Raw genomic sequence first — 11,889 nt, forward strand, 5'->3', positions numbered from 1 at the left:
GTGGGGGAAAAAAAAAAGTGCTCGCTGCCCTCCTCCCGCGGGAATTTCCTCCTGCTTTCGCTCAATCCCTGCGTTTCCTGCTGGTGCCTGAACGTCGGGGCCCTTCCCGGCTGCTGGATTTAAGCCGCGGCCGCCGAGGACGAGCAGCCGCGGCGGAGGCAGCGGGGTGGGAAGGGGTGGGGGGGGTCCCGGGGCTGGGCGACCCCCGCCGCTCCGGCACCGTGCGCGCCTGGAAAGAGAAAGGAGGGTTTTGCGCGGCAGGACCCGGCCGGTTCTGCCTCCGCCAGCGTGGGAAGGAGCCGCGCGCGGCCGTCACCGTCGCCCGTGGCCGGCAGCCCCGCTGGCACCGCCCGGCGCGGCGGGTTCCTCCGCTCTGCACTTTGCACAGACCTTTCCTTCCTCCTGCGGCTGCTGGACGTGGCAAAACTTCCCCCCCACACACCACCCCCCCGCGGTGCTGAGCTCTCGCCGGGTCCGGCCGGGGCTCTGGGGAGGATGGAGGGGAGCAGAGGGGCTAACCGCAGCCAGCGCAGGGAGCGGAGCGGCCCCGGCCCCGGCCCCGGCCCCTCCGGCTGCTCATCCCCAACCGGCGCCCGGCTGCCGGCTCCGAAGCCGCAGCAAGAGGCTGAACCGGAAAAAGAGCTGAGTGCGTGGTCCGGGGAGAAACGACAGCAGGTCTGGGCAGGGGGGAGCCCCCGGGGAACTGGGGCGAAAGGCCTCCCCCCCCCCCTCCCCTCCGAGCCCGGCTCCTGCCTCTGCCTGCGCCGGGGAGCTGTGGCCGGGCAGAAATGCCGGCGGGCAGGAGCAGCTCGGGACGAGGTGGGCAGCTCCTTGCTGCAGAGCCTTGCCCCCCTTGTTGGGGGTCTGCGTGGTGCAAAAAGCCACGGAAATACAAGGGAGGCGAAAAAAGATCACCGAAATGTGTTAAGTATCGAGCCCTCTCCTCTGCCTGGGGAAGGCTGAGCTACAGCACAGCCGGGCGCTGGGGACACTGGGGACACCGGGCGCCGGGCCAGGCTCTGACTGAGCCAGGCCCGACGTGTCCAGCGCCTGTTGGAGGAGGAACGGGGACGTGTTCGGCCCCGAGCCATGCTCCTGGTGCGGGCAATGTGTGGCGATTCGCATGGAAGGGTGAGGGGGCCGCTCCTCCGCGGGGCCGTGGCAAATGGGGCCGCGGGGGGGGGTCCCGGCCCGCTGCTCTCCCCAGGTCCCTTCAGGTTCCCGAAAGGAGAGGGATGGGATCAGCTATGGAGCAGCTGTGGGGTGTAAGCAGTCATGTACGTTTAGTGTAGCATATATCTATATGGATAATTTAGGTGGCCATATATTACAGAGGACGTGTGCTGATGCTTGGTTATAATAGTGGATATATACAGTAGGGCACGTATGTGCTGATGCTTGGTYCCTGAGGTGGATATGTACAGYCCRGTCTGTRTGTGCTGCTGCTCGGTTCCTATACTGGATATGTACAGCCCGGTCTGTATGTGCTGCTGCTCGGTTCCTATACTGGATACGTGCAGCCYGGTCTGTATGTGCTGCTGCTCGGTTCCTGCAGTGGATAGGTACAGCGCAGTCTGAATGCGCTGATGCTCAGTTCCCAGAGTGGCTACATACAGCCCGACCCGAATGTGCTGATGCCCGGTTCCCATAGTGGATATGTACAGCGTGGTCCATATGTGCTGCTGCTCGGTTCCTATGTTGGATATGTACAGTGTGGTGTATGCGTTTGTCCACTATAGTAGATACCTACAGCATGGTCTTTATGCGCTGGTGTTGACTGACCCTTGGTCCCTGTAGCGCGTATGTCCTGACGTGCTGCTGCTCACCAGTCCTTTCTTGCCCTGGGTCGAACRCACTTCAGAAGTTTGCTCTGCCACACGCTGCAGACATGCCCAAACCGTGGCTCTTCCCGCTGGATCGTTGCTGGGTGAAGGGGTCCGGCATCATGCCTGGGGTTCTGCATCATCATACGGGTGAGGCATCCCCACACCTGTCCCATGAGCAAGCAGCTCGCTGGCTCGGGGCCACTTGTCTCTGCTTCCCTTCTCCTGCGGCCAGAGGACATTGCTCTGCAGGGAAGCTGGCCTGGCTCCTTCCCCGTGCCCCGTGGTTGCCCAGTCTGCATGCCCAGTTGAAGGGACACAGCCTGGGGACCCGCGTCATGTCCTGCTCTGCTACCACGTGCCCCCTCGCCTCTGCAGGCCTCACTTTCCCTCTGGGGAATGGGGAATTGCTAGCAGCTTCCTTGTTTCGAGGCCCGGAGCAGAGGGGTGTCATCACTGCTATTGCACTTTTGCTTTTATGGCCTCCAGCCCCTGATCGTGTTGGTAGGACACGTGGAGCCCCGGGGCAACGGTGGTGAGGATCAGGCAGGGAGCAAGCTTGGGCCAGAAGTCAGGAAGGGAGGATGGCGGAGCTGGCAGCCGCAGACCCCCCTGTCTCTGTCAGCTCTCAAGGCCCCGCGGGAGGTTTGGGCACAGCGCGGATGCAGCTGGTCCATCCCAGCTCTTCTGCCAACCGTGGGCTCCTGGCTGCTCGCGGGTGTTCAGCGCGGGCTGGCTCTCCGGCGGCGCTGTGTTCCGCTCCACTTTGACTTCAGGAAGTCTGACACTGTTTCCTATGACATCCTCATAGGCAAGGTGATGAAGTACAGGTTAGATGAGCAGACAGTGAGGTGGATAGAAAATTGGCTGAACGGCAAAGCTCAGAGGGTTGTGATCAGTGGYGCAGAGTCTAGTTGGAGGCCTGTAGCTAGCAGTGTCCCCCAGGAATCAATACTGGCTCCAATCCTGTTCAGCTTATTCATCCAYGACCTGGATGATGGGGCAGATGCACCCTCAGCAAGTTTGCTGATGATACCAAACTGGGAGGAGTGGCTGATACSCCWGAGGGCTGTGCTGCCATTSAGAGRGACCTGGASAGGCTGGAGAGGTGGGCGGAGAGGAACCTGCTGAAGTTCAACAAAGGCAAGTGCAGGGTCCTGCACCTGGGCAGGAATAACCCCATGCAGCAGTAGAGGTTGGGGGCTGACCTGCTGGAAAGCAGCTCTGTGGAGAAGGACCTGGGAGTGCTGGTGGACACCAAGTTAAGCATGAGGCAGCAATGTGGCCTTGTGGCCAAGAAGGCCAATGGTATCCTGGGGTGCATGAGGAAGAGTGTTGCCAGCAGGTGGAGGGAGGTGATCCTGCCCCTCTACTCAGCCCTGGTGAGGCCACATCTGGAACACTGGGGCCAATGCTAGGCTCCTCAATACAAGAGAGACATGGAGCTACTGGAGCAAGTCCAGTGAAGGGCTACAAAGATGATTAGGGGACTGGAGCATCTCYCYTATGAGGAAAGGCTGAGAGAGCTGGGCCTGTTTAGCCTGGAGAAGAGAAGGCTGAGGGGGATCTTATCTCTGAAGGGAGGRTGTCAAGAGGATGGAGCAAGACTCTTTTCAGTGGCGCCTAGTGATAAGACAAGAGGCAACRGGCACAAACTGAAACACAGGCAGTTCCATCTGAAYATGAGGAAAAACTTCTTCACTGTGAGGGTGACAGAGCACTGGAGCAGGTTGCCCAGAGAGGTGGTGGAGTCTTCTTCCTTGGAGATGTTCAGAAGCTGTCTGGACATAGTCCTGGACAAGGTGCTCTAGGTGACCCTGCTTGGGCAGGGGGGTTGGACTAGGTGCTCTCCAGAGGTTCCCTTCCAACCTCAACCCTTCTGTGACTCTGTTCCCTGCACCGTCCCGGCYGGGGGAAAGACAGCCCCGAGAGAGCAGGTGTCTCGTGAAACGAGCTTGGCCCCGAGTCTGCGGAGAGCGAGCGCYGGGCTGCGGTTTCCTCCGCGCTGCTGCTCACGGCGCCCCGCTCCACCCTCCGCTCGAGGCCGCCCGGGTCCCYGGCAGCCGCAGAGGAGGTGCTGCGCCGCGGCGTGCGGGAAGGGACCGCTGCAGCCTGGCGAGACGCCAGCCTCGGCGGCGCTCGGAGCCCCCCCGGCGGTGCAGCGAGCGCCGGGGCCGTGGCAGCAGCAGGGTGGGCTCTGGGCAGACCCCTCTTTTTTTTGTTTTTTTTTTGCGGGTTTGCACCGCGCTGCGCGCAGCCTGCTCCCTCCGGGGAGGGCAGATTTGGGCTGGGGTGTGCGACAGCCTCGCTGGCACCGTCTGAGGCTGCTCGGGGTGGGCAGAGGAAGCGGAGCTGGTGCCGGGGCAGATTCAGCCGCTGATAGAGAGCGAGGGGGGGGCGAGATAAGGCATCCGCTAGCGCAGGCGTTGCACGCGCCTGCCCCCACCCGGGGCAGCGACCGCCTTGCTCGGGCGCTGCTGGAGAGGASGCTCCAGCTGGGTGCAACGGGATGCACCTGGAGGCGGGAGTCCCTCCCGAGCAGTGCTCCCACGGGGACTTAGTGGGACACGAGCCAGGATGCCCCCCCGGACGCAGCCGAGTCCGGTGGGTGGGAGCCATCCCGGGCGCCCYTGGCCTCGCTGCCGGCTCCTGCTAATGTATGGATGCTTGTGGCTCGTTCCCATGGAAATGCCTGCTCAGAAATGAGGTCACTGCAACCCGGAGCGGAGCCAGMGCTCGCTCCTTTCCTCCCCCTGCGCCGCGGGAGCAGCCGGGGAGAAGTTTTCCCGCGGCGGTCGGGCTCTCACCTCCGTGGCCGAGCCGGATTAGCGCTGGCCCCATCGGAGCCCACGGAAGGGGCGCAGGGGATGAAGCAGGTTGCAATGCAGGGGGGGGGAACGGTGCTGCTCTGACAACACCGGACCGTGCTGCCGGAAAAGGCCTTGGATATATTAGCCCTAATGACAGCAGTCTGAGGTCCTTCCTTGGCCCAGACCGGGGTCCCGGCGGCTGGTGCTCGGAAGCAATGCAGCCATCGCACGGGGGCTGCCCCTCCTGGGAAGCAGCGGGAGCGGGACGGAGGGGAAAGGTCTCCCCATGGCTCTCCCAGGTGGATGACGGAGGCAGGAAGGGAATCCAGCCCTTCCCTCTCCCGTCGAGCCGAGAAGCATTTCCCCGCATTGTGGTGCTTTTCAGCCGCACTTGAACCGCTCGGGTGGGAATTTTCCCTGCGGGATACCTGCCCCCCACCCCGGGAGACGGTTTTTCCTGGTTGCGCCCCAGCGGTGTTTTCCCCGGGCACGGGAGCGTGGTGCTTTGGGCAGCTTCTGCCAAAATTCGCCCCCTGGCCCCGGGGCCTCCTCGGTCGGACGCCTTTTATTCTTATAATAAAGAAACTTCCTCTGGCTTCCCGCTCTTAAAAATACTATCGCTCCAGAGAGCCCTATTTATTCCCCGCCGGTTGTCGGGAAAGCAGGAAACAAGCGGGAAGCAGCAAGGCCGGGCCCCCGCGGAGGTGCGGGGAGCGCTTGCCGGCTTTGGGAGAGCCCCCCTGTCCGGGAGAGGGCTGGCACCCCGCGGGGGCCTGGAAGCAAATCTGTTTGCCCGGAGGCAAACAAGCCGAGGAAGCGGGACAGACCGGGGATCTGGATTTGTTTAGACTAGAGGAGGAAAAAAAACACAAACCCCCCTGCGCGACGCAGACTTCAAGGCTGCAGACGGCTTCGGGTGTCCCTGGGGACCGGATAAGAAGCCGGAGCTTCCCAAGCAGCACAGGGATAGCGAGGCTGGACGCTAGGGCATATTTTGAGGCTGGAAAAGCACTGGCATAGCCTACGCAAGGCGTTTGACCCGTTCGGCGCAGAAGCCTTGCGGAAAGGCTGTGACGGCGTAGCCCAGCTCCGCTTCGTGTCCCTCCGCAGCGTTCCCGCTAAAGAGGAGGTCCCTGGTCCCAACGGCGTGGCCGGCACCTCCCCGGCCCTGCTTGCCCGCGCCAAGCCGCAGCCGCCTCCGCCGCCGGAGCTGCCCTCCAAGCCTGCCCGGCCCTTCGTGCCCGAGTTCGGTGAGTACCTGCAAGGGATGGGATGATCCAGCCCTGTCCGTCCGTCCATCCCGCCGCGCTGCCCTCCATGGCTTCCCGGGCCGGGGGTTCTCACAGGCTGCACCGTGGCATCTGGGTCATAAGCAAAGGAGGGTGGGGGGAAAAAATAAATAAATCAATAACCAGCACTCTGAAGGACAAACTGTGGGAAAAGGTCTGCAGGAAACGCCTGTGCCGGCAGCGCCGACGGGAGCTGCCCCGAGGGGCAGCGGGAGCCCGGGAGGGCTGCGCCGGCCCCGCCGCGCCGTGACGAGGAGAAGCGGACTTTGCCCTTCTGCAGGGTTTTCCAAACCCCTTGGTTAAACCCCACCTTCGCTGCGCCCTCGGAGAAGCTGTTTGCCCAGGGCAGGGTTAGGGGCAGAGGAGCCCGGCGCTCTCCGGCGGGGCCGGCCGATCCCCCCGGGGCGCCCGCCTCCGGCCTCAGCCTCTGCCGCGCGGATTTTTGCAGATGACTCCGACTACGACGATTCCGCCTGGGAGGACGAAGTAGCCGGCCCGGCCGGAGGGATGGCCGACAAGGTTGGTGGGGGAGGTTTTCCGCGCGTGCCGGGGAGCCTGAGCTTGCACGGCACTCGGGACACCCTGGACGGCCACCGCTGGGGCGAGGGGTCGCGGGGCGGTGCGAGCCGCACGGGGGGTCTGGGATGCTCGGCAGCCTGCTCGGAGCGCGGGGGCCCGGCGGGGCCAGCGCCGAGGGGGCTGCCCGCGGCACTCGTCCCTCTCCGTCCCCGCAGGAGGATGCCGAGAGCGGGACGGGGCGGCCGCGCTCGCTGCGCACCAACAGCCTGTTCAGCGAGGACGAACTCATCGAGGACTACTACGATGCGCCGCCCGCCGAGTAGGGGCTGCTCCTGTGCACGCGCGTGTGTGTGTGCGCATGCATGCACGGCGTGGGGGGGGRGATGTGTGTGTGCATGTGGCGGGGACACGCGTGCACGTTGTGCACAGTTAGCCGGCTGCRCACGCACGTGCACGCGTGCTCGGTTAGAGGGTGTAGTCGTCTGCCTGTAGGCGGGGGATGCTTGTGCGTGAGTGTGTCTGTGCAGGCACAGCTGGTGCCGCCTGTGCAGGAGTGTGCGTGCGTGCGTGCACGTGCAAGCAGGGCTTTATCTCTGCAGAGGTTCAGGGGATCCTTGTGCACGGTGTGTGTGTGTGTGTGTGTGTGTGTGTGTGTGCACACGTGTGCAAATGGTGGGCAGATGGAGGGGGAAGCGTGCGCGGCGCCTGGCTGATGCCCGGCCGGGAAGGTCGCGCGCTGGGGCTGATCGGGGAGGCGTGGGGCAGGTCCACGCGCGGCTCCCCGCTCCCTCCATCCTCCCCGCCGTCCTTGTTGCTTTAACAATAATTAACCAATTCTGGCTAATTATTATTCCCTCTCCTTATTTCTGTTCTGGTTTCTCCCAAGGCTTGGCCCTGGGGAGGGGTGGGCAGGGGGCAGGCAGGGGGCAGGCAGACACGGCTGCTGCCTCCTTCCCTGTGGCTGCGGCCGTGGTGCTGGGGCCCCGATGCTGCCTGCAGGGCGGGTTGTCGTCGAGGGGTTTCAGCCCATCGCCAGCTCCCCGGGCTGCTCCAGGAGTGCCGGAGCAGGGGCCCCGCTGGCATCCCCCTCCGCGGGCCCCCAGGGTCTCTGCTCCGGTCCGCACGGCCCCGGCATGCTCCCCTGCTCCGGGGACAGCGCGGTCCGGAGCAGAGAGCCGTGCCGGCCGCGAGGGTCCCCACGTGCAAACAGCGCTCGCCTGTCGTGCACCTCCAGCGAGGGCAGGGGAGAGGTGCCGGCCGCCCGCGCGTCCCTAACTGCCGACCCCTCGTCCCCAGCGGAGGCAGCAGTCGCAGCGACACCGGTGCCGCGGGCGCCTCCGGCATGTGTGGGGACGCCACGGAGGGCCTGGCYGCCGCCGCGCAGCTCTCGCCCGTCGTCAAAGCCGGGTGGCTGGACAAGACCCCGCCGCAGGGGTGAGTATCGCGCCGGGACCCCCGCGGCGACCGGGCACCCCTAGGTTAAACCCAGCCAGTTTTGGTGCAAGATCACTTCTCGGAGCTGGTGCCCCCAAGGGCTGCAACCCTGGGCAGACGGCGGCGGAGGTCAGCCAGGCACGGGAGCCCTCGGGGCTGGGCGCCGGGGCTGGGCAGCGAAGTGCCGACTCCGCCGCCGGCACTGACATCTGTGCTTGCAGCCCGCTGTGATTTTGCATCCCGCTGTGGTTTGGATCCCGCTGTGATTTGCAGCCCGCCGTGATTTTGCAGCCCGCTGTGATTTTGCAGTCCGCTGTGATTTGCATCCTGCTGTGATTTTGCAGCCCGCTGTGGTTTTGCATCCCGCTGTGATTTGCATCCTGCTGTGATTTCGCAGCCCGCTGTGATTTGCAGCCCACTGTGATTTTGCAGCCCGCGGCTTGACTTCCTCCCCGCAGCCCTGCACCACCAGCAGGGCTCGCTTGGAAACGGGCTGCATTTGCTCGGGGGAGGGCTAGAAAGAGCAGCAACCCCGAAAGGCAGCTGGCTGGGGACAAGTGGGGCGTCCGGGCTGACGTGCACGGGCATGCGAGGGCTTCGCTTTCGCCATGGTTTGCGGTGCGTTTCTGGCAGGGCCGCGCAGCTGGGGCTTGCACCCCCTGGCGTCACCGCGCCGTGCCGGCCGGGCCCTGCCGGCGTGCACAGGCATCTCGGGTGTCACATGTGACGATGGCGAAATCCTTTCGGAAGTGAAGCAGCCGTGAAGCAACAGCTCTTCCAGCTGGGTGCTTCGAGATGGGCAGGGACCAGGTGCCTGGGGGTTGTGCAGCGCTGGCGGGGGCCCGTTGCTGGGGGTTTTCAGGGATTGCGGGAATATCGGAGGCTTTTTGGAGGCCGGTCACGGGGGCCAACGTTTGCAGGGCAGGGCTTGCCAGGCCGGGCAGCAGGACGGCTGACATGGGGCCGGGAGGAAGGGATGAACCAGGGCAGGCGTAACGTGCATCCGCCGGATTAGACCCCGGCTGGCTTGTGGGTCTTGAGCAGTAATTGCAAAATCGGGATCATCACCACGCGTGGGTGCTTTTAGCGGGCAGCCCCCAGCCCCCAACCCCCAGGAAAGGGGCCACTGGCCGCGCTTGCACGGCGGAGGTCCGCCCGCATCTCCGGTGCTGGCTCCACGTCCCCCTGACCCTAGGCTGCCCACAGCAGACGCGTCCGTCACGGGCCGGGGCTGGTCTCGTCCCGTCCCCTGCGGACGTCGCCCGCAACCGCCCCGTCCCTTCCCAGGTCCTACATCTACCAGAAGCGCTGGGTGAAGCTGGATGCCGACTACCTCCGCTATTTCGACAGCGAAAAGGTGAGCGGGGAGGAAGGATTTGAGCGGAGGTGGAAAGGTGTCGGAGGAGCTTCTCGGCCATCCTGTGCTGATGTGCCGGCGATGCCGGCTGAGCGCTCAGCCGGGCCCGTTTCCCTCCCGCTGTCCCAGCCGTGAGACGTGGAGGCGCAAAGGGCTCTGTCCTGGGCCGACAGGCCAGGTCCACCTGCCGGAGGAGCCAGCAGAAGGGATGAGGGCCGGGTGCTGGGGTGACACCGGTACTGGGGTGGGAGGCGGGATGTCGTTGAACCTCCTGGGCCCCCGATGCTCTCGGCGTGGTGAGCCCCGGGCGATGCCCATCTCGGCTCTCGCCGAGGCCGCGGTGGTGACCAGTGTGTTTCCTTCCCCATGTCCTGCCCAAGGATGCCTACTCCAAGCGGTTCATCCCTGTGTCCTCCATCTCCCGCATAGCCAGCGTTGGGGACCAGAAGTTCGAGGTCATCACCAACAACCGCAACTTCGTGTTTCGGGCCGAGAGCGACGGTGAGCCCCCCCCCCCCCAGCTGAGGGTCCTCTTGTGGAGGGTCGCAGGAGATGCTCGCCCTGCCCCACAGGTTGAGCATGCTGCTTTCACCGGCTGAAAGGCAAAAAGGCTGGTCTTGAAAGGTGCCCTCAGACCTGTCTGCAGCCACCGCCAGGCTACCGCGGGGCTGTTCTCCACCTTCTCGGTAGCCCACCAGAGCTGGATCTGACCCGTGTCCTTGCTCCGGCCCCACAGCGGATCGCAACGAGTGGATACGGACCCTGCAGCAGATCACGGAGGAGCGGAGGAGCAAGGCCTTGGAGAGGATGTCCGTGATCCAGACCGCCAACGGCACCATGGACTTGGTGGACAAGAGCGGCTTCCTGGAGCTGCGGGGCTTTAAGAACAAGCTGTTCGTGGCGGTGGCGGGGGACAAAGTTTTCCTCTACAAGAACTCGGAGGTGGGTGCCCGCGGCATCCAGCCGAGAGCCGGGGGGGTCCCAGCATTGCACCTCATGGTGCAGATGTGCCTCCTCCGGCGCTGGTTCGCTGGGAGATGCCGGCGGGGAGCACCTCGCCGGCGGCTGCGGATTGGGACCAGCCTGCGTGTGCCTGGCTGTCCCTGCCGCACCTCTGCGCCTGCTCTCGCCCCCTCCCAGGACTACCGGCTGGGCATCGGCATCACCTACATCGAGATGAACGTGGGGAACGTCAAGGAGGTGGACCGCAGGGGCTTCGACCTCACGACGCCTTACCGCATCTTCAGGTGAGGCGGAGGGGTGCTGGGGCTTGCCCAGCCTGGTGGGAGCCGTGTCCTGGCCCCCCCCCGGGCCTCATCCCGCTCTCCCCGCCGGCCAGCTTCTCCGCCGACTCCGACCAGGAGAAGGAGGAGTGGGTGGAGGCCATGCAGCAGTCCATCGCCGCGGCCCTCTCCAACTCGGAGGTGGCGGAGAGGATCTGGGCAGCGGAGCCCAACCGCTTCTGCGCCGACTGCGGGTCGCCCAAGCCCGACTGGGCCTCCATCAACCTCTGCGTGGTCATCTGCAAGAGATGCGCAGGTAGCGGGGGCGGCGCGCGGGGGGCGGCGCATGGGGGCGGCGCGGAGGCGGCTCTCACGCTGCGTCTCGCCGGCAGGGGAGCACCGGGGCCTGGGTCCCAGCACCTCCAAGGTCCGCAGCCTGAAGATGGACAGGAAGGTGTGGACGGAGGAGCTCATCGAGGTACACGAGCAGATCCCTCCCAAAGATGTTTGGGGGCTCCCGCTTCGGGGCACCATTGCGGCTCCACTCCGGCTGGTCACTGGGACCTCGTGCAGCCGTGGGGTGCAAAGACCAGGGCGCAGCGCCGTTGCAGGGCTGGTGCGGCCGCGGAGGAATGCAGCATTGCGGCGCTGTCGCAGGGCTGGTGCAGCTGCAGAGGAATGCAGCGGCATGGTGACGTTGCAGGGCTGGTGCGGCCACAGAGGAATGCAGCAGCGCGGAGCTGTTGCAGGGCTGGTGCATCCACGGAGGAATGCAGCATTGCGGCGCCATTGCAGGGCTGGTGCGGCCACGGAGGAATGCAGTGGCGCAGTGCCGTTGCAGGGTTGGTGTGTCCGCGGAGGAATGCGGCATCGCGGCACCGTTGCAGGGCTGGTGCGGCTGCAGAGGAATGCAGCATTGCAGCGCTGTTGCAGGGGCGGTGCGGCCACGGAGGAATGCAGCAGCGCGGCGCCGTTGCAAGGCTGGTGCGGCTGCGGAGGAATGCAGCATCACGGCACCGTTGCAGGGCTGGTGCGGCCATGGAGGAATGCAGTGGCAYGGCGCCATTGCAAGGCTGGTGMRGCCATGGAGGAATGCAGWGGCGYRGYGCCRTTGCARGGCTGGTGMRGCCRCGGAGGAATGCAGYRKCGYRGYGCCRTYGCAGGGCTGGTGCGGCCGCGGAGGAATGCAGCGGTGCAGTGCCGTTGCAGGGTTGGTGTGTCCGTGGAGGAATGCAGCAGCGTGGCACYGTTGCAGGGCTGGTGCGGCCGCGGAGGAATGCAGCATCGYGGCGCCGTTGCAGGGCTGGTGCGGCCGTGGAGGAATGCAGCATYGCGGCGCCTTTGCAGGGCTGGTGCGGCCGCGGAGGAATGCAGCATCGCAGTGCTGTTGCAGGGCTGGTGCGGCCGCGGAGGAATGCAGCATCGCGGCGCTGT

General features: G+C 65.2%; 1 protein-coding gene across 3 annotated transcripts in view; it reads left to right on the top strand.

Annotated features, from left to right (window-relative positions):
• The window catches only part of ARAP1 (ArfGAP with RhoGAP domain, ankyrin repeat and PH domain 1), a 34,611-nt gene that overhangs the window by 6,061 nt on the left and 16,661 nt on the right, over window positions 1–11,889 (top strand). For all 3 annotated transcript variants that reach the window (XM_026079273.1, XM_026079275.1, XM_026079274.1), the window contains exons 2-11: window positions 5,744–5,883; window positions 6,371–6,441; window positions 6,657–6,760; window positions 7,738–7,875; window positions 9,163–9,232; window positions 9,613–9,733; window positions 9,969–10,174; window positions 10,373–10,479; window positions 10,572–10,771; window positions 10,848–10,933. In XM_026079273.1, coding sequence (XP_025935058.1) covers window positions 5,744–5,883; window positions 6,371–6,441; window positions 6,657–6,760; window positions 7,738–7,875; window positions 9,163–9,232; window positions 9,613–9,733; window positions 9,969–10,174; window positions 10,373–10,479; window positions 10,572–10,771; window positions 10,848–10,933 — 1,243 coding nt within the window. The remainder of the gene's footprint in view (window positions 1–5,743; window positions 5,884–6,370; window positions 6,442–6,656; window positions 6,761–7,737; window positions 7,876–9,162; window positions 9,233–9,612; window positions 9,734–9,968; window positions 10,175–10,372; window positions 10,480–10,571; window positions 10,772–10,847; window positions 10,934–11,889) is intronic.

Source organism: Apteryx rowi, unplaced genomic scaffold, assembly GCF_003343035.1.
Source record: "Apteryx rowi isolate R43461 unplaced genomic scaffold, aptRow1 scaffold_498, whole genome shotgun sequence".
NCBI lineage: Eukaryota > Metazoa > Chordata > Aves > Apterygiformes > Apterygidae > Apteryx > Apteryx rowi.